Here is a 23,068-nt window from a genome sequence, read left to right on the forward strand (position 1 = left end):
CACACACACACACACACACACACACACACACACACACACACACACACACACACACACACACACACACACACACACACACACACACACACACACACACACAGAGAGAGAGAGAGACAGGGCAATTTTTTAACTGTGTGTGAACAAGAGGGAGGAGGTATGGACTGTATTAGGAAAGGGGGCTTTGGGAGGATTCCATGTTACAGCAAACTGTGAGTCAGTGGCGGTGGGTGCCATTTTAAATGAGGAAGGACTATATGTTTTTTATGAGCATGGCCTTATTTATATTACAGCATATTGGATGGCTCATTCATGTTCCATTCACCCAGTTCAATGTAACATCGATAGGTATAGGCTACTACATGATACTTTAATTTACCCTGTACCCATCATGAGGTTGCTACAACCTAGCCTATGAATTAAAGCTTACAACGTAGGTGCACAGGGCGAGATAAAAAAAAAATTGTAATCAAAGTGACAGACACATTCAATACCGCCTTGCATACTCTTGGCTGCATCTAGCTGATCGAGGGTGTAATCATTTGTCTAACAGTTGCAAACAAGAGTTTCTATTGTATAGATTCAGGTATGTTTATCCCCGCTTCGTTTGTTTCCATTTAAGAAAAGTTTTTCAACAGAATCGGTGGAATGAATACACCCTGATCACACGCAAACACAGTTCCATTTCATAGCAGCCACATACAAACAGCATGATCAATTTGCTCGTTGTATAAATAATTCCCCCTCGCACCTCCTCTCACCTTTTCTCTTCGCTTGTGGACTTCAACTAGATTAAACCGCAGGGCAATTATTTTCTTGAGCGGATGGTCGGGGGCCCGGAACATAATTATAAATGAATGTGTAGACTGCAAATTGACAGCAAGAAGCCCAAACAGATATGTTTGACTAAAACATAATAATTTCAAATCTTGCTTACATTCGTGTATGATCATGTGTCTCTATTATGCATGTGAAGACTTGGGAACAGATTTCATAAATTAAAATCACTAAGAGCTGATTTTCTGGTGTTTTTACATTCTTATGTACAAAAATTATTATTACATTTTTTAAAGTGTTTTATTTTTACTCAGAAAACTTGGGTGGCCAAATAAAACCACCCATGGGCCAAATTTGGTTGGGGAACAATGAAAATTGTCTCCATATTAGCTAACGTCATAGTCAACATAGCTACTAGAAGTAATGCATTAGTAAACCTGCTACAATCATGCAGTACAGTGTAGACTCAGCAAGCAGTTTAGCAGTTACACCAGCGAGCCCCGGTGGCAATACATTAAGAAAACCAAAAGCTTACCTTGACTTGGAAGAGATCCAGTGTTGGATAGCCATAGCCAGCTAGCTAACATAGCATTCCTTTCTGTTTGAGCTGGGTGTTTGAGTAGGCTAAACTAACTAGCTGCATTCGCTAGCTAAGTAAGTGGAAAAAAACACTATGAAGTTTAGCCAGCTCTCTCTCGCTCCCTCTTTTGCTTCTTAATTTTTGAAGAAAATGATTTGTTCAAAACTGTTGAACTATTGTCTTTCTCTCTTTGAGTCAACTACTCAACACATTTTATGCACTGCAGTGGTAGCTAGCTGTAGCTTATGCTTTCAGTACTAGATTAATTCTCTGATCCTTTGTTTGGGTGGACAACATGTCAGTTCATGCTACCAGAGCTCTGATAGGTTGGAGGATTTCCCTCCGAAAATTCTCATAATTACTGTGTAAGTCTATGCGAAAGGTTAAGAACCATGAGCCTCCTAGGTTTTGTATCCAAGTCAACGTATCCAGAGGAGGAAACTAGTTGTTCTCCAGCAACACCATGGTGCAACCCTACAGAGTGCTGTTGGCTACTGTAGACCTTCATTTCTAAACAGTGTGTTTTAATCAATTATTTGGTGATGTGAATATATTTAGTATAGTTGTACCTAAAAAACAAGTATCACTTTTTAAATGTTTCACCAATTGTATTTTTCTGAAATTCACTGAGGAGGATGGTCCCCTCCTTCCTCATCTGAGGAGCCTCCATTGGATTGAGTAATATACTTTCTTATTGGAACAGCTTGTCAGACAAGAGGGAGTTGATCTTGGCTTCCCTGGCTGTTGGTTTGGTTTAATATGTGATTTTGTAACATACAGAGGCGAACATGACAACTACTACTATTGATTATAGTAATACAATAATGACAACAGTCAATTTCATTTGCAAAGACCTTTTTACATAGTTTTGCAGTCTAAATGTATACAGAGAAATAAAATACCAACATACACTGTATTTATTATTGGTATTGATAATCCAGTAGCGAATAGATGATTATGTCTTCAGCAGCTATTGGGCTGCCTTCAAGATGGAACCCAAGCCAATTGCGACACCACCCACTTTGTGGTATGTTCTTGTTTGTTCTTGTTCTTGGCTTTCTTCTGCCTCTCCTGCCTTTAAGTCCTGGACCACTAAGACGAGATGAGAGAACGATCAGATATGGCTTGTCTTCATTTGTTTGTTTCTGATTAAGGGAGAGTGGGGTATGTTGAGATATGTAATATTCAGCATCACTACGTCAAGGGAAATATAGTATTCTTTCTAACAAAGATATCTACATATCTCAGGATGTTGTGTATCCCTGTAAATAATCAATTCATGTCAACATTCTAGTTTTGAAAACATCTTCAGTTTCTTGGCAATTCCTCAAATGGAATAGCCTTCATTTGTCAGAACAAGAATAGACTGACAAGTTTCAGAAGAAATAGCTTTGTTTCTAGCTATTTTGAGCCTGTAATAGAACCCACAAATGCTGACGCTGCAGATTCTCAACTGGTCTAAAGAAGGCCAGTTTTCTTACTTCTTTAATCAGCACAACCACTTTCAGCTATGCTAACATAATTCCAAAAGGGTTTTCTAATGATCAATTAGCCTTATAAAATTATAAACTTGGATTCGCTAACACAACGTGCCATTGGAACACAGGAATGATGGTTGCTGATAATGGGACTCTGTACATCTATCTAGATATTCCATAAAAAATCTGCCGTTTCCAGCTACAACAGTCATTCACAACATTAACAATGTCGACACTGTATTTCTGATCAATTTGATGTTATCTTAATGGACAACAAATGTGCTTTTTTCTTTTTAAACAAGGACATTTCTAAGTGACCCCAAACTTTTGAATGTTGTTTTGATGTGCCAATTTGTAGGCAACGTCTCTGCATTTGAGGTAACTAAGCCCATGAAACCTGTCCGCGAGATTCTTGATATGTTTATCAAGCTCAGACTCCATGTCATCAGATAATATCTTGTGTTCCTCTGCTTCTCTATCATAGCCTCTCTTTCACACAGGTACAGTTGAAGTTGGAAGTTGACATGCACCTTAGCTAAATACATTTAAACTCAGTTTTTCACAATTCCTGACATTTAATCCTAGTAAATATTCCCTGTCTTAGGTCAGTTAGGATCACCACTTTATTTTAAGGATGCGAAATGTCAGAATAATAGTAGAGATAATTAATTATTTCAGCATTTATTTATTTCATCACCTTCCCAGTGGGCCAGAAGTTTACATACACTCAATTAGTATTTGGTAGCATTGCCTTTAAATTCTTAAACTTGGGTCAAATAATTTGGGTAGCCTTCCACAAGCTTCCCACAATAAGTTGGGTGAATTTTGGCCCATTCCTCCTGACAGAGCTGGTGTAACTGAGTAAGGTTTGTAGGCCTCCTTGCTCGTACACGTTTTTTCAGTTCTGCCCACACATTTTCCATAGGATTGAGGTCAGGGCTTTGTGATGGCCACTCCAATACCTTGACTTTGTTGTCCTTAAGCCATTTTGCCACAACTTTGGAAGTATGCTTGGGGTCGTTGTCCATTTGGATGACCGATTTGCGACCAAGCTTTAACCTCCTTGACCGATGTCTGGAGATGTTGCTTCAATATATCCACATCATTTTTCTTCCTCATGAAGCCATCTATTTTGTGAAGTGCACCAGTCCCTCCTGTAGCAAAGCACCACCACAACATGATGCTGCCACCCCCGCGCTTCACTGTTGGGATTTATATTTTTCGGCTTGCAAGCCTCCCCCTTTTCCCTCCAAACATAACGATGGTCATTATGGCCAAACAGTTCTATTTTTGTTTCATCAGGCCAGATGATATTTCTCAAAAAAATACGATATTTGTCCCCATGTGCAGATGCAAACCGTAGTCTGACTTTTTTAATGGCAGTTTTGGAGCAGTGGCTTTTTCCTTTTCTTTGAGTGGTCTTTCAGGTTATGTCGATATAGGCCTCGTCTTACTGTGGATATCGATGCTTTTGTACCTGTTTCCTCCAGCATCATCACACGGTCCTTTGCTGTTGTTCTGGGATTGATTTGCACTTTTCGCACCAAAGTACGTTCGTGTCTAGGAGACAGAACGCGTCTCCTTCCTGAGCGGTATGACGGCTGTGTGGTCCCATGGTGTTTATACTTGTGTGTACTCTTGTTTGTACAGATGAACGTGGTACGTTCAGGCGTTTGAAAATTGCTCCCAAGGATGAACCAGACTTGTGGAGGTCTACAATTTTTCTGAGGTCTTGGATGATTTCTTTTAATTTTCCCATGATGTCAAGCAAAGAGGCACTGAGTTTGAAGGTAGGCCTTGAAATACATCCGCAGGTACACCTCCAATTGACTCAAATGATGCCAATTTGCCAATCAGAAGCTTCTTGTTATGCAGGTGAATGAGGAGAAAGGAGCGGCACTCAGTGGGCTGCCCAGAGTAACATGGTGGGTTATTAACCCTAGGTTCCGGAGACTCGGAAGACCAGGAAGTAGCTGGTGGCACGAGACGAAGACTCTGAAACTGTCCTGAGAGGTCGGAAACCTGAGCGGCCAGGGTCTCAACGGCATGACGAGCAGCAGACAATTCCTGCTCGTGTCTGCCGAGCATTGCTCCCTGGATCTCGACGGCAGTGTTGCGAGAATCCGTAGTCGCTGGGTCCATTCTTGGTCGGATCCTTCTGTTATGCAGGTGAATGAGGACCCAAAAGCGACTTAACGAAAACAGAGTCTTTATTCCAGTCTTAGACAAAAGCGATAATCCTGGATATTATCTAGGTGAAAGCAAACACAGGAAAACTGAAATCCACTCGTCAGTAGAGAGGAATGACTGGAGACGCGACCACAGACTGCAGGTCGCTTCGGGAAGGTATCGGCCGTAGCTGACAATGACACCTGCTCACACGCAGCATCTGAAGAAGGTAAAACACGACAGGGCGGAACAAGGACACAGAACAGCGAACATCATACAAGGATCCGACAAGGACAGAAGCGGAAAACAGAGGGAGAAATAGGGACTCTAATCAGAGGGCAAAATAGGGGACAGGTGTGAAAAGAGTAAATGAGGTAGTTAGGAGAATGAGGAACAGCTGGGAGCAGGAACGGAACGATAGAGAGAGAGAGCGAGAGAGGGAGAGAGGGAGGGGGAGAGAGAGGGATAGAAAGAGGGAAAGAACCTAATAAGACCAGCAGAGGGAAACGAATAGAAGGAAAGCACAGAGACAAGACATGATAATCAATGACAAAACATGACACTTCTAAAGCCATGACATCATTTTCTGGAATTTTCCAAGCTGTTTAAAGGCACTGTCAACTTAGTGTATGTAAACTTCTGGCACACTGGAATTGTGATACAGTGAATTATAAGTTAAATAATTTGGCTGTAAACAATTGTTGGAAACCGACTTAGTTTGCCAAAAACTATAGTTTGCCAACAAGAAATTTGTGGAGTGGTTGATAACCGCGTTTTAATCACTCCAACCTAAGTGTATGTAAACGTCCGACTTCAACTGTACATGTTCATTTTCTTTATTGTTAATGTACGTATTCAGTGTCATTTAGTTATTTTTTTTCATCCCTTGCTGCTGCTCAAATGGCCTTTTTCCCTTCTACTTCCTTGGTGGCTCTTTATAGAACCTAAAGGGGGGCTTCATACAAATGCTCCATTTGTAAATGATGTCTTAGTGTTGGAGTGTGCCCCTGGCTATCTATAAATAATTAAAAACAAGAAAATTGTGCTATCTGGTTTGCTTAATATTACTTTTACTCTTGATACTTAAGTACATTTGAGCGATTACATTTAGTTTTGATACTTAAGTATATTTAAAAAATAAAGTATTTTAGACAAGAAGTATTTTACTGAGTGACTCACTTTTACTTGAGTAATTTTCTATTGACGTGTCTTTATTTTTACTGAATTATGACAATTGGGTACTTTTTCCCCCACTGGTATGGGATATGGTGGCCATTCGGCTCAACTTACCCCAATGCAAACATTTTGACTATATTAGTCCACACACCTACAAGGATGCACTTTAATGCTTGGTTTGGAACCTCATATTGGAGCGTATAGAGACCCCAACTGATGTACAAAACAATCTTAAAACAATCTACTTTGGTTTAGATACAAGCATCATGAAACCTATAACACAATACAATTATTTGACTTGGTGAAAATCAGTTTTTTTTAGACCTAACTTGCTCACCACTTTTTCATGTGGTTCCTTCCTTCACAGACTCCTTGAAATGATAACCTCTTCCTAAATATTTGGTCACATTTTTGTGTATGGTTTCCCAGAAATAAGGGGTGGCTCAACTTACCCCACTCTACCCTGCATACTGTTATATCATAAGAGAAGATAACAAAATGTTTATTTGAATCTGTCAGGTGACCAAGCCAACTCCCAACTCCCTTTTTTCAGCCTCTGCTTTACTAACAACCTCTTCAGTTCTTTATATCTGTTTAGCTGTCTCTTACCCAATGGGGAGGTGCATGGAAGGAGCGCTCCTCTCCTAAGCGGGAGTGACAGATTCATGGCTTTTACTGGCTGACATTGGATCTTGACTTTCTCCCGACTCTTAATCCATGAACTCTGACGTGAGAGGAGAGAACAATCAGTGATTGGAAACAACATTGGCTCTGTCAAATGTGTTAATTAGTTAGTTTCTCACCTGCGATAGAGGTATAGGAGGTAATAGGGGTAAGTCTCTCTGTTGAGAGATATTACATATTGTCACACCCTGATCTGTTTCACATGTCTTTGTGATTGTCTCCACTCCCATCCAGATGCTGCCCATCTTCCCCATTATCCCCTGTGTTTTTATACCTGTGTTCTCTGTTAGTCTGTTGCCAGTTTGTTTTGTTTCGTCTAGCCTACCAGAGGTTTTCCCTCTGTTCCTGGCTCTTGATTGTTCCTGTTTTCTTGTTTTCCTGGTTTTGACCTTTTGTGCCTGCCTTGAGCCTGCCTGCTTGCCTTCCTGTACCTTTGCCCCACCAATATGGATTTCTGACCTCTGCCTACCTTGAGCCTACCTGCCTACCCTGAGCCTGCCTGCCGTCCTGTACCTTTGCCCCGTCTATCTGGATTGCTGACCCCTGCCTGCCTTGACCTGTCTTTTGCCTGCCCCTGTTAGATTAATAAACTGTTGTTAACTCAACATGGTCTGCATCTGATTCTGCATCTGGGTCTTACCTGAAACATGATACATATTGTTATACCATAAGAAAATATCACTTTTCTCAGCTTCTGCTTTACTTACAACCTCTTTGGTTGGTGTTTGGTGGTGTTTTACCCAACTGCCCCCAGGATGACTCATGGGTGTCAAGGCTCCTAGGCGGGAGCGACACATTTCCAGGTTTTTCTTGCATTCACTCCTGAATTTCTTCTGCCTCTTAATCCTTAAACTCTGAGGATGGAGGAGAGAGGGTTCAGACAGTCGAAACAAGAACAGTGGTTCTTGACCACTCAACCACTTTGATTCTTCAAATCTTTGTTTGGTTGTCAAGGACCAAAGCCACCCATGTCACGGCCTTTTCTCCCTGCTTCCATCCCTCAGATGGGGGTAGTATATGAGCATCATGTCAAAAACTGTCAGACTGACCAATAGCTTTTACCCACAGAACATCAGGCTGCTGAATAGCCACCACTAGGCAGTTACCTGCTCCCCCCCCCCACACACATGGACATATACCCTGCCCTCAACCCCTAATGGACATTTATCATCGTTACAGTTGTAAATATGTATATATTATTATTTCATATTTAATTCATATTTATTCATATTCATATTATTTCATAATCCCCTTCTCTTTTTGACCTTCACTGTTGGAACTCTGAGCTTAAGAATTTCACTGTACCCTGCAATTACATCTGCGACCCTGTGAATGTGGCTTAATAAACTCATCCAATCGAATCATCGAGTCTTACCCAACCGGTAGGAGACCCAGGCATTCCGGAGAGTCCACTCATCTCTCCTATGAGGGAGAGACAAACGTTCTTGCATTGGCCTTCAGCCTCGGTCTGCCTCTTAGTCCTTGAACTCTGAGGCCAGATGAGAGAGGAATCAGACAGTGGAGACAAGTGCAGTGGTTCTTATCAAATTCATTTTCTGAAGTTGTGGGTTAATTGTTTCTCATCTGAGGTGGTGCTCACAGTACGATTGGACATGAGCCTTCCCGTTGACTGCATATATTTTAATACCTTAGTGATGTTACTGGAGTTCACCTATTATATAACACGTCTTTTCACTAAAGTGGACTAAAGCTCTCTTGTACGTGTGGATGGATAACATGACATGGGTTCTTGGTAGAGAGAGGACAGCACCATGTTACCATGACAATTGCTTCGACAACCCCAATAGCGCAATGTAACTTCTCTAGCACTGGAACTGTACCCTCAGATAAGAGAAGGAGTTGGTATTATCTTTGACACCATACAACATCAGCAGGATATTACCCAATACAACAATTGCATCCTCATTGTTAACAGGAATTAGTTATTGAGAAACGAACATCGGAAGTAAACAAACGTTCTGAACATAAGCCTCACAGAAATATGAATATGATAGCAATTCATCTATTCGTACATTTCCATTCTCCATGACTATAATTACTATAATTCAATTCAAATCAAATATTATTATTCACGTGCTTTGTCAAGAACAGGCCCTTCCCAACAACGCCGAGAAAAAGAAAATAGAGAAATAATAGAAAAGTAATAACACTTAATAACAAAAGCAATAACACATACACAATGAGTAACGATAACTTGGCCATATACACAAGGTACCAGTACCGAGTTGATGTGCAGGGGTACGAGGTAATTGAGGTAATGATGTACGGATAACTAGGAATAGAGTGACTATGCAACAGGATAGATATAAAAACAGTAGCAGCAGCATATGTGAGGAGCAGAAAAAGAGTCAATGCAGATGGTCCGGGTAGCTGTTGGTTAACTACTTAACTAACTACCGTAAAACTTCAGATAAACGCAGTCTCAAATAGCTGCCTGTTCCTTTTAATAGCCGGGCATCGACACACATACAGTATCAGCAAATGAGCGCCTGTTTCAAATAAACACCGGATCTAATTCTCTTGTTTAGGAGTGAACTACAGCGAGTAGACGCAAAGATTGCGCAAACAAAGAGAAAGGAGAGCCACATCCTTGCCATGGATGAAACAGAAGTGTGGTTTGACTTGGTTAGCTCAAATAGCAACACGATCTCACGGTCTCACTTCAGTATTCAACATTTGTCCAGGGGTAGATGAATGTCTATGGGCGAAGAGAAAGTAGGTAAGGCTGTTAAAACAGAAGAAAAAATGTTGACTGTCAATCATAATTAACTTTGACGGTTGAGTTGCCCCAAGTGGACGGTAATTGAAGTCATCTCACGATGTCCTGGGGACCTGAACAAACGTTCAATAGTGAATTCTATCTGGTGTGATTGGAACTACGGGGGATACAAAGCTCAACAAGGTCAAACTGGTGAGAGAATGGTGCTGAAGCACGAAATCGGGGGCGTATGATAGGCAGCCTAGTCTTTGCAAGTCTGATCTGCGATGGATTTGGTATTATAATGTTTATACAGGTCATACTGGTCACAGTAAACAGTGCGGTAGTCTTTTCAACATTTTGTTGAGCAAAAGCTGTGTGTATTAAGGGCATAGAGTCTAATAAGCGCTGTTGGTGTTCAGTGATAAACGCTGAGCTACTAATTGAAGTTTTACCGTATTTAGTGTTCTTATGGCTTGGGGGTAGAAGCTGTTCAAGGCCCTGTTGGTTCCAGACTTGGAGCATCGGTACCGCTTGCCATGCGACTGTCATGTTTTGTCTTATATTGTCTTGTCATTATGCTTTCCCTTCTGTTCGTTTCCCCCTGCTGGTCTTATTAGGTTCGTTCCCTTTTTCTATCCCTCTCTCTCCCCCTCCCTCTCTCTCCTCTCTCTATCGTTCCGTTCCTGCTCCCAGCTGTTCCTCATTCTCCTACTCACTCATTTAGTCTTTTCACACCTGTCCCCTATCTTGTCCTCTGATTAGAGTCCCTATTTCTCCCCTTGTTTTCCGTTTCTGTCCTGTCGGATCCTTGTATGATGTTCGCTGTGCTGTGTCATTGTCTCGCCCTGTCGTGTCTTGTCTCCTTCAGATGCTGCGTGTGAGCAGGTGTCTGAGTCTGCTACGGTCGGTGCCTTCCCGAGGCAACCTACAGTTAATGGTCGAGTCTCCAGTCTGTCCTCGTCACTACGAGTGGATTTAAGTTTTTTCATGTTTTGTTTTCTGCTTTGATTGTCCAGGAGTATTGCTTTTATCCTTTACTGGAATAAAGACTCTGTTTTCGCCAAGTCGCTTTTGGGTCCTCATTCACCTGCATAACAGCGACAGCAGATAGAACAGTCTGTGACTCGGGTGGCTGGAGTCTTTGACAATGTTTAGGGCCTTCTTCTGACACCGCCTGGTGGTCCTGAATAATTGAGTGAAAACACATGATGTGTGTCAGCCCACATAGTTGAAGCCGCACATGCACACAGTAATGTTGATCTGAAGATACGAGTAAATTTGCCTAAAACACGTGCCATACTGATTACTTTATTTGGACAAACCCTCACTGACTCACAATGTTCCCCGACCCCAAAGGTTGTTAGACCCATGGAGACACATTTATATTTGTGTTCTATTTAACTGTGGGTAGAAAAACACAGTTCATTCTGACCAGTAAAGAACAGAGGATTGGATGGCTTACCATGGCTTGGTTGGTTTGTAAGGCTGCTGTTCATCTGTCTGGTCAGAAAAGGCTGTGGTGGAGAGCAGACAGACCTGCAGACACAGGACACCCAGCAGCCACATAGTTTGCTTCATGCTGATACACTAGAACCTGCTACACACTGAACTCCCTTTTGTACTTTTATCACACGGGTGCACAACGCACACTCATGCATGCAACACACCCACTTTGCTCTCCGATCCTCTCTCTCTCTCAATTCAACTACCGGTATAGTGTACTACTTCGTGCAGTATATATTTTTTACTTCATTTAACCAGGCATGTCAGTTAAGAACAAATTCTTATTTTCAATGACGGCCTAGGAATAGTGGGTTTTAACTGCCTTGTTCAGAGGCAGAACCAGATTTTTACATTGTCAGCTCGGGATTCAATCTTGCAACCTTTCGGTTACTGGCTCAACGCTCTAACCACTAGGCTACCTGCCGCCCCAAGTATATGGGGCATAGTGTGATTACGGTGTACATACCATGGAGCAGCAGAGGCCCCCAGTGAACTTTGCACTCCCACACCACACCACACCAAAGCCCTGGCAGCAGCCCCAGCTGACTGGATCCTCATGTGACTGGGTTTCACATGAAGCAATCATTAGTCCAGCTTCATTCTCCAAAGAATCACTTTACTGGCTCCCTCAAAAAGCCTGGACTCAGATCTGTGTCACACGAATGACCATTCACATTGGCAAGACAGCACAAACAGATCTGGGACCAGGCTACAAAAAGCCTCCTTACCCCAGGAAACCTCACTGTGTGACTGTTCACTGTTCCAGCAGGAGCTTGCTTTTCTTTTCTGGGATATAGTCACAGGCTGTGGAGTTTCCTGGTTATTAGTTTGTATTTATTTCACCATCTCTTGCAGTTGAGTACCTGTTTTTCTCTCTCTTTTTTCATGCTGGGCTGATGCGTGTATAGAATCCATTGTTTTAAGGTTGGGTTCAGTAAGGGTGTGAGGAGCAAGGCTATCTGAATGGGAAAGGGATGCCAGGATAAAAACTCCAGTGAGCATTCGGTTGATCATGACTTACATTAAAATGTGATCAAATGTGTCCAGGAACAAACTTGTATTTACAAGTGTATTATTTCATTGCATTTCAGGTTTAGTAGGCCGATGTGATTATGGAGTGTTAAACTCAGTTCCATGAAAAGTTACCCTCAAATCCAGCTGTAGTTGCTCCTTAGAAATAGATGATGGAAGCTTAGAATATGATGACTTTATTCTCATTCAGTTAAAAACATTTCATGGAAAATGTATTGCTCAATTATATTCACTTTTGTCGATGAATGTAACTACTGTGGCATAGTCTTTGTGATATTACTGAAGGGCTGTACAAATGAATTTACAGTTTAGCCTACTGTGCTGCGTTCATTCCAAACAGTAAAATAACGGTTTACATGTCGCGGTCTGATAGGCTCTTTCGCTAGCAGGTGTTTGCAACTTCAATTGCGCTTGTTAGTAGTCCAGATGCCGCCCTTTCCGTACTGTACAGAGACTGAAACATAGGTTACTAGCTTTATGCATGAGTTGCCTAAAAAGTCAGTCGAAATTCTGAAGAGTCTAACATGAAATGAGAATGAAATGGACTTGACTTACACGGATATGATCATGTAGGCTAGAGTGTTTCTGGTTTTTATAAATCGTGTTAATGCGCGCTGGCCAGAGACTGGGATTTGCTTACTGTACTGGTGTGGAACTGAGAAGAAGAAGCCTAGGGCACAGACCCGGTGAGTTACTTATTTGTCTATATTTTAATGTTTCGATATAAGCTACGTTTTAAGTGACAAATTAAGATGTTATTATTACACCCCGTCAAAGTTATGGTAATACTATACTGATGAAGCAGAATATCCTAATAGTAATAGCCAAATCATTAATATGAATTTGATTTCACTGTTCATCACTATCATCACAAGGTAGTGCTGGTATAATAACGAATTATTCACAAATGTACATTCAATTTCTCTCTCTATCTCTCTCTCCCCCTCCAAAAGAGATACTGAATGGATTAACATGATTGTAAGGATGCAGGCAATGTTTCATATTAACTCCAGGAAAATGGACTCCTGTGTTGCTCCTCACATCAGCTCAACAGATTGTAAATCAGTAATCATACGCTATTATGTCAGAGTTGGAGTGAGACATCAGCTTTTGGACTGCCTACACACACACACGCACGCACGCACGCACGCACGCACGCACGCACGCACGCACGCACGCACGCACACACACACACACACACACACACACACACACACACACACACACACACACACACACACACACACACACACACCATTGAATCTCTTCCGGGACTTCTGACATACGTTATTAGAGGTCTTCACTGGTCCACCTGAACCTGGATTCTCAGACTTGTCCCAGGACCTGAGCGGGTCCAAAAATTAAAACTTTTCCCTCGGGTCCGGGTCGGGTGTGTTTGATTGTCATCGGGTCTCGAGTCAACTACAGCTAATAGACCCGAATGGACCCGACCACAGCTCTGCATAGCCTATAGCATATTTATTTTACACTAATAATGTGAATTTATTGATTTATAGAAGGCCTAGCCAACATATAAACCTATTTGTTTACCAGAATGGCAACTTGGCTGATGTTCTTTTTTTTTGTCACTCGGGTCCAATCGGGTCTGGTCTAGACCATATACAGTTAAACGTTGTTTGAAATGTTGCTCTGTGAGTCAGAATGAGAGAAAAGGAAACACTTGGGAAATGTAATTCAGGTCATGAGTACTAATTCTCCTTACAAAACGGCTTGATTGTTGTAGCTTAGCAGATTGAAATGTGTGTTCTCTCACCATGGCGGTTTAGGGTGCTGCTGTGCTGAGAGCAGTCCTAATCACCTGCTGTAGTTAGTACCTTAATCAGGAGTTATTAACAAGCCAGTGATACGTGTCATACCTGGGTTCAAATACTATTTCCATCATTCCAAATATTTTATCTAGGCTTGATTGCCCGGTGCAATGGATCCAATACAACAGTTGAAAAAGTGCAAACCCCACCAATCTGGCACTTCAGGGAAGCTGAAGCAAATGCTAAAAGTATTTGAAGGTTTTCAAATTGTATTGAACCCAGGTCTGGGGGGATATTTGGCTGCTCCTGAAGAGTCAGACAGCTCAAGGTGTTATTCAATCTGAGAGTACAAGTGTCTAGCACAGTGTAGCCCACCAAGGTTTTCCTTCAATCAGTCACACTTGTAATCTTGTGTTCAGTCTTGTTTTTCAGCACAGAGCGTTAGTTGAGCTTTTCATTCATCATTGTTCATCTGAAATATTTAGCTTTGTGTTTCCCGTACACACAAAATACCAACCATGATTTGTCTTTTGTCGTCGAGGAAATGAAGGACTTGGAACCAATCTAGACAATGGTATCTTGATTTAAGAGAGAGTCAGAGCCTACAGTAATATTTCAATGTATGGATGATTAGGTTATATTAATTCACTCAAATAAAGGCATCTCATTGCTGAGTGAAAAGGGACTAATTACAATTCAGTCTTCTGTAAAAGCATATCATTTTTATAACATTTTGTAAAGAAGTGTGCATTTCGGGAATGCTTATGGTTCTCCTACTGCATTGTTTGTACACAGGAAGACAAATGATGCTATGTAAGGATTGGATAGGAAGGTCTTTCTGCCCGACCTGCATACCAGAAAACTCACACACTGATAAAAGACTGCAGAGCCACCATGTATTCCTTCCTGGTGCATGCTCTATATTGTGAAATCAACACAGACACAGCATTTCATTAGACCTATGAAGTAAAAAAGGTTTAATTTGTACAATTGAAGTCGGAAGTTTACATACACTTAGGTTGGAGTCATTAAAACTTGCTTTTCAACTACTCCACAAATGTCTTGTTAACAAACTATAGTTTTGGCAAGTCAGTTAGGACATTTACTTTGCGCATGACACAAGTCCTTTTTTCCTACAATTGTCTACAGACAGATTATTTCACTTATAATTCACTGTATCACAATTCCAGTGGGTCAGATGTTTACATACACTAAGTTGACTGTGCCTTTAAACAGCTTGGAAAATTCCAGAAAATTATGTCATGGCTTTAGAAGCTTCTGATAGGCAAATTGACATCATTGGAGTCAATTGGAGGTGTACCCGTGGATATATTTCAAGGCCTACCTTCAAACTCAGTGCCTCTTTGCTTGACATCATGGGAAAATCAAAATAAATCAGCCAAGACCTCAGAAAAAATTGTAGACCTCCACAAGTCTGGTTCATCCTTGGGAGCAATTTCCAAACGCCTGAACGTACCACGTTCATCTGTACAAACAAGAGTACACACAAGTATAAACACCATGGGACCACACAGCCATCATACCGCTCAGGAAGGAGACGCATTCTGTTTCCTAGAGATGAACGTACTTTGGTGCAAACAGTGCAAATCAATCCCAGAACAGCAGCAAAGGACCTTATGAAGATGCTGGAGGTAACAAGTACAAAAGTATCTATATCCACAGTAAACAAGTCCTATATCAACATACCCTGAAAGGCCGCTCAGCAAGGAAGAAGCCACTGCTCCAAAACCGCCATAAAAAAGCCAGACTACGGTTTGCATCTGCACATGGGGACAAAGATTGTACTTTTTGGAGAAATGTCCTCTGGTCTGATGAAACAGAAATAGAACTGTTTGGCCATAATGACCATCGTTATGTTTGGAGGGAAAAGGGGGAGGCTTGCAAGCCGAAGAACACCATCCCAACCGTGAAGCATGGGGGGTGACAGCATCATGTTGTGGTGGTGCTTTGCTGCAGGAGGGACTGATGCACTTCACAAAATAGATGGCATCATGAGGCGGAAAACTGATGTGGCTATATTGAAGCAACATCTCAAGGCATCAGTCAGGAAGTTAAAGCTTGGTTGCAAATGGGTCTTCCAAATGGACAATGACCCAAAGCATACTTTCAAAGTTGTGGCAAAATGGCAACAAAGTCAATGTATTACAGTGGACATTACAAAGCCCTGACCTCAATCCTATAGAAAATGTCTGGGCAGAACTGAAAAAGCGTGTGCGAGCAAAGAGGCCTACAAACCTGACTCAGTTAAACCAGCTCTGTCAGGAGGATTAGGCCAAAGTTCACCCAACTTATTGTGGGAGGCTTGTGGAAGGCTACACGAAACATTTGACTCAAGTTAAACAATTTAAAGGCAATGCTACCAAATACTAATTGAGTGTATATAAACTTCTGACCCACTGGGAATGTGATGAAAGAAATAAAAGCTGAAATAAATAGTTCTCTCTGCTATTATTCTGACATTTCACATTCACTTCAACTGTATATTTGTTTTTGTTCAATCTTGATGTAGCTAGTTGTTAGTGATAGATACAGCAGTGAGGTGTGTGATACAGTCTTTGAAAAAAGGTGCAAAGTAGAACCATATATGGTTATTCGGTTTGTCCCCATGGGGACACTGCTGGTTCACTCATACTCCCTTCAATTCACCTATTCTCTGCTTTATAAAATCTGAGAAAATACTTATTTGAAAGACATGTAAAGTGATTATGGGGATACCAGATACATTCACAATATTTCCATATACATTTTAAAGCATTCTCACACATCTATTTATATCTATCAGATTATTCAAACTCCTGATTTTAAAGTTGAAATACTTAGGTCAACACTAATGCTCAGGCACTATATAAAAGAAAGAAATATAGAATGTTAAAGGTTTTAGGTAGAACCCTTTTTTTCTTTCAATGAACCGTTGTTTATCACAAAGGGTTCTTCAGACGAAAACAGTTCTTGGTGAAACCCTATTCCTCAGCAAATAACCCTTTTATCTAAGTGTGCTCACTGAAAATGACTTTTGCTAAAGGAGGAGACGACACTGAGCATAGTTCTCTGTTGTGCTGTGTTGATCTACGTTAGGCACACACTTAAGACAAGCTTAACCCACTCAAATCCAAACCTTAACCATTAGAAGAAACAACCCAAACTGTCCTTATATCATAATCTAAGAGAAACGTCCCCCTTTGACCTTTTCCCAATGTCTGTCATCCACTTACAGTCTGTCCTGAGATCAGTGGAGACAACAGATTGGGGGGATTGACAGTGGTACCTGAGTCAGCCATGAGGCGGAAGCTGGACATGTCGGGACTGACGGACGATGAGGCAGAGCACGTTCTACAAGTGGTGCAGCGGGACATGAAGCTCCGGAAGAAAGAGGACGAGCGCCTCAGGTAAGTTTGGACCTTTGGACCATAGAGTTGGATGGAGGGCACACTTGCCACAAAGCCTGTTTTAGCATGGGAAGTGCCATTGAAGGCTTTGAATATTATAAAGTAATCAACTTGTTGGGACTTGCTATGGGTTATGGAGGATCACAGATTTCCATCTAGGTCAAATAAAATCACACTGTATTTGTCACATGCTTCGTAAACATCAGGTGTAGACTAACAGTGAAATGCTGATTTACTGGTCCTTCCCAACAACGCAGAGAGAAAAAAAATAGAATAATAGAGAGTGCAAATCTGTCATCAAGGCAAAGGGTGGCAATTTTGAAGAATCTCAAATATAACATATATTTGGATTTGTTTAACACTTTTTTGGTTACCACATGATTCCATATGTGTTATTTCATAGTTTTGATGTCTTCACTCTTATTCTACAATGTAGAAAATAGTAAAAATAAAGAAAAACCCTTGAATGAGTAGGTTTGTCCAAACTTTTGACTGGCACTTTAGGTATGTACATATACTGTAGGTAGGGATAAAGTGACTGGGAAACAAGATAGATAATTAACAGTAACAGCAGCGTATGTAATGAGTCAAAAGAGTTAGTGCAAAAAGGGTCAATGCAGATAGTCCGGATAGCTATTGGTTAACTATTTAACTAACTATTTAGCAGTCTTATGTCTTGGGGGTAAAAGCTCTTTAGGCTCCTGTTGGTTCCAGACTTGTTGTTTGCCGTGCGGTAGCAGAGAGAACAGTCTATGACATGGGTGGCTGGAGTCCAGGCATTGGATATCACGGGAGATTTCCCATCCTGCCTCTGGCCCACTGTGTCTCCAAAACAAGAGACAGGAAGAGCCTGCCCTTTCCTGTTTGACTATGACTCACCTCCTGCCTAAATCACCATGGAAACTGGTATACACCCAATCTCAAACCCCCAAGGGACCTGGGGAGATCTGAGAGGATTGGATGGGGATAATCAATATGGCCTATCAAGGGGGAAATAGAGTCATTACTGTACAGTACTATATTGCTTATACCCATCCAGTCATTACCAGTGGTTTCAGATTTGCATAACTAGGTAGGGGTGTATGAATTCAAATGACAGCTATTGAAGGACCTTAGATACAAGCGTCAACACCATAGTGTGATAATTGGATACTAACTGAATGAAACTAAAATGTGTCCTTGGTTGGTTCTGAATACCCACAATCGCAATGAATTAAATGCATTCATGCACTGAGTTATGCTTGGTGAGGTAGTGAGCAGTGAGAAGCATTCTCACCTTTCCTTAGCCCTGCTGAGTGAGCCTTCAGAGGGTTAAAATAACATTAGAATGTCACAACTTCTGTCCTATCTCTCTATTATGCTCCAGAACCTTCAGGGACAGTTCTCTCTCTCTCTCTCTCTCTCTCTCTCTCTCTCTCTCTCTCTCTCTCTCTCTCTCTCTCTCTCTCTCTCTCTCTCTCTCTCTCTCTCTCTCTCTCTCTCTCTCTCGTTCGCTCTCTCTCTCTAATGCATGCTTATGTCCAGGGTGAGATTGTATCTCTTTCCCTGTTGAAAACCACAGTGAGTTATTCTGTCCTAATGGGCACAGAGTTGATCTAGCCTCGCAGAACCAGTCTGAGAGCTGTGTTAAAGTGGTGCGCTATCACACAACCAGGCTGGTTCACGAGGCTGTTGTCGATTTAGTGGTAACTGAAACATGGGGATTTGGCCAAGATTATTAGATTGTTTGGGACTGAATCTTTGGTGTCTGGCCAGCATTCACTCGTGATCTATTGCAACATTCAGTGCAATAAGGTATGTGTCAACATTATGGAGATGTAGCTACCACGGATGCTTGATCCACTTGACTAAGAGTAGTAGAGATGTGCTGGCCCTTACAACCTGGAATGTAGAAACCGCATAAGGAGTGTGTGCTCAGTCCTTGGAGACTCTAACTAGGCTTAGCTTAAGCTGAACCTTTTTTTCATTCCTCCTTGACTGATCTCAAGATAGTGGCAACTGACCAGAGGATGACCCATTTGTAAAGACCAAGGCTTCACTTAGTTTATATCACAGCTGTACAACCTTCGCATAACCAGCATACTCTTGTTGGCGGTCTTCACCGCTCTATCTTCCAACCAGACGTTTGACCCTTCACTTCCCCAGTGATTAGGAAGTGAGTTTCGCTGCTGCTGCTGTGTTTGATTCTCGTAAACAGGGCAGGCGCTTACCATCAACTAATCTTGTTGTTTTCCATTTATGTCTGGATTTGTACAGTCAGGCTGGGGAGATTGGGCGAGCTTGATGGTGCAGTTTCTACACAGCATAGCGCACTGCTGGTTTTCTGAAGTGTGGCTTGATTGAATTTCAGCTGTATTCATCATCAGATTGATTATTATTCAGAATGTCCTCCTTGATTTAGAGGTAGTTTCAGAGATAAGACACTGGATGGTTTAGTTAGCGTCAGATCCTGTGATTCTGTTTTAATCAAATGTTGGTGATATACAGTACCAGTCACGCCCTGACCTTAGAGCTTTTTATGTCTCTATTTTGGTTTGGTCAGGGTGTGATTTGGGTGGGCATTCTATGTTCCCTTTTCTATGTTTTTGTATTTCTTTGTTTTGGCCGGGTATAGTTCTCAATCAGGGACAGCTGTCTATCGTTGTCTCTGATTGGGAACCATACTTAGCTTTTTCCCACAGGGTTTTTGTGGGTAGTTATCTTCTGTTTTGTGTTTCTGCACCTGACATGACTGTTCCGGTTTCCGTTCATTCTCTGTGTTATTTTTGTTATTGAGTTGATTCAGTTGAATTAAAAGTATGAACATTTACCACGCTGCGCTTTGGTCCACACCTTCTTCAACAGACGATCGTTACAGTACAAGTCAAACGGTTGGACACACCTACTCATTCAAGGGTGTTTATTTATATTTACTATTTTCTAGATTGTAGAATAATAGTGAAGACATCAAAACTAGGAAATAACACATATGGAATCATGTAGTAACCAAACAAGTGTTAAACAATTCAAAATGTATTTTATATTTTAGAAACCTTCAAAGTAGCCACCCTTTGCCTTAATGACAGCTTTGTACACTTATACACCTGGCATTCTCACGACCAGATTCACGAGGAATGCTTTTCCAACAGTCAAGTTCCCACATGCTGAACACTTGTTGGCTGATTTTACTCCACTCTGTGGTCCAACTCATCCCAAACCATCTCAATTTGGTTGAGGTCGGATGATTGTGGATGACAGGTCATCTGATGCAGCACTCCATCAATTATTGGTTAAATAGCCCTTATGCAACCTGGAGGTGTGTTTTGGGTAATTGTCCATTTGAAAAACAAATGATACTCCCACTAAGCTGATTATATCTCCCTCACTAACTTTAAGCATCAGCTGTCAGAGCAGCTACTGATCAATGGACCTGTACACAGGCCATCTGTAAATAGCCCACCCAACTAACTCATCCCCATATTGTTATTATTTTGCTCTTTTGCACCCCAGTATCTCTACCTGCATATCATCATCTGCACAGCTATCACTCCATTGTTAATACTACATTTGAATTATTTCGCCACTATGGCCTATTTATTGCCTTACCTCCCTAATCTTACTACATTTGCACACACTGTATATATATTTTTCTATTGTGTTATTGACTGTATGGTTGTTTATCACATGTGTAACTCTGTGTTGTTGTTCTTGTCACACTGCTTTGCTTTATCTTGGCCAGGTCGCAGTTGTAAATGAAAACTAGTTCTCAACTGGCCAATCCTGGTTAAATAAAGGTGAAATCAAATCAAATAAATAAATAAGCGCAAACCACATGGGATGGCGTATCGCTGCAAAATGCTGTGGTAGCCATGCTGGTTAAGTGTGACTTGAATTCTAAATAAATCACAGACAGTGTCACCAGCAAAGCACCCACACTCCATCACACCTCCTTCTCCATGCTTCACGGTGGGAACCACACATGCACAGATCATCTGTTCACCTACTCTGCGTCTCACAAAGACATGGCAGTTGGAACTAAAAATCTCAAATTTGGACTCATCAGATCCAAAGGACAGATTTCCAAGTCTCTTCTTTTTATTTGTGTCCTTTAGAAGTGGTTTCTTTGCAGGAAAAAAATGACCATGAAGGCCTGATTCATGTAGTCTCCTCTGAACAGTTGATGTTGAGATGTGTCTGTTACTTGAACTCTATGAAGCATTTATTAGGGCTACAATCTAAGGTGCAGTTAACTCTAATGAATTTATCCTCTGCAGCAGAGATAACTCTGGGTCTTCTTTTCCTGTGGCGGTCCTCATGACAGCCAGTTTCACAAAGCACTTGATGGTTTTTGCGTCTGCACTTGAAGAAACTTTCAAAGTTCTTGAAATTTCCCTGATTAACGGACCATCATGCAAGTAGCCTAGTGGTTAGAGTGTTGAACTAGTTACCGAAAGGCTGCAAGATCAAATCCCTGAGCTGATAAGGTAAAAATATGTCGTTCTGCCCCTGAACAAGGCAGGTTAACCCACTGTTCCTAAGCCGTCATTAAAAATAAGAATTTGTTCTTAACTGACTTGCCTAGTTAAATAAAGGTAAAAAAGTAATGATGGACTGTTGTTTCTCTTTGCTTATTTGAGCTGTTCTTGCTATAATATGGACATGGTCTTTTACCAAATAGGGCTATCTTCTGTATACCCCCTACCTTGTCACAACACAACTGATTGGCTCAAATGCATTAAGAAGGAAATCATATTGGCCAAAACTTTTAACAAGGCACAGCTGTTAATTGAAATGCATTCCAGGTGACTACCTCATGAAGCTGGTTGAGAGAATGCCAAGAGCTGTCATCAAGGCAAATGGTGGCTACTTTGGTGACTACATGATTCCATATGTGTTATTTCATAGTTTTGATGTCTTCTCTATTATTCTACAATGTAGAAAATAGTAAAAACTAAAGAAAACCCATGGAATGAGTAGGTGTGTCCAAACTTTTGACTGGTACTTTAGTTACTGTCTATTAATGACACAATGGCTTAATGACATTGAGCTGTAATTTATTAACTGCACACAAAAACACACACACACACACACACACACACACACACACACACACACACACACACACACACACACACACACACACACACACACACACACACACACACACACACACACACACACACACACACACACACACACACACACACACACACACACACACACACACCGCCCTTTTCAGTTGTTATTGCATCGAGAGGCTAAACTCTCATTCCATACAGCCAGTGTACCTTGGCTAATGTTTCTCTCTCTCGCTCTACCCATCTGTCCCCAAGTGCTTGCTCTATGCATCCTGCTTTTCAATTTCTCCTTTGACATGCAGGAGCATCACACAATATCATACAGGGATGAGTGAGAGCCCAGAGGCACTGAAAGACACATCACACTCAGTGTGGTCTCAGATATCTGAGTTAAGAGGGAGAAACTATATAAACTCAGCAAAAAAAGAAATGTCCTCTCACTGTCAACTGCGTTTATTTTCAGCAAACTTGTGTATATATTTGTATGAACATAACAGCATTCAACAACTGAGACATAAACTGAACAAGTTCCACAGACATGTAACTAACAGAAATGGAATAATGTGTCCCTGAACAAAGGGAGGGAGGGGGGCAAAATCAAAAGAACCAGCTGCATCAAGTACTGCAGTGCATCTCCTCCTCATGGACTGCACCAGATTTGCCAGGTCTTGCTGTGAGATGTTACCCCACTCTTCCACCAATGCACCTGCAAGTTCC

The 23,068-nt window shown here is 41.4% G+C and overlaps 1 protein-coding gene across 4 annotated transcripts in view; it reads left to right on the top strand.

The window, feature by feature from the left end:
- Positions 1-11,743: 11,743 nt before the first annotated feature.
- myripa (myosin VIIA and Rab interacting protein a) overlaps positions 11,744-23,068 on the top strand; it is a 52,569-nt gene continuing 41,244 nt past the window's right edge. For 2 of the 4 annotated variants that reach the window (XM_046322191.1, XM_046322193.1), the window contains exons 1-2: positions 11,744-12,804; positions 17,123-17,294. In XM_046322191.1, the coding sequence (XP_046178147.1) occupies positions 12,726-12,804; positions 17,123-17,294 (251 nt within the window). In that variant the 5' untranslated portion in view covers positions 11,744-12,725. The remainder of the gene's footprint in view (positions 12,805-17,122; positions 17,295-23,068) is intronic. The other 2 variants (XM_046322195.1, XM_046322194.1) reach the window with 2 other exon arrangements.

This window comes from Oncorhynchus gorbuscha, linkage group LG22, assembly GCF_021184085.1.
Source record: "Oncorhynchus gorbuscha isolate QuinsamMale2020 ecotype Even-year linkage group LG22, OgorEven_v1.0, whole genome shotgun sequence".
NCBI lineage: Eukaryota > Metazoa > Chordata > Actinopteri > Salmoniformes > Salmonidae > Oncorhynchus > Oncorhynchus gorbuscha.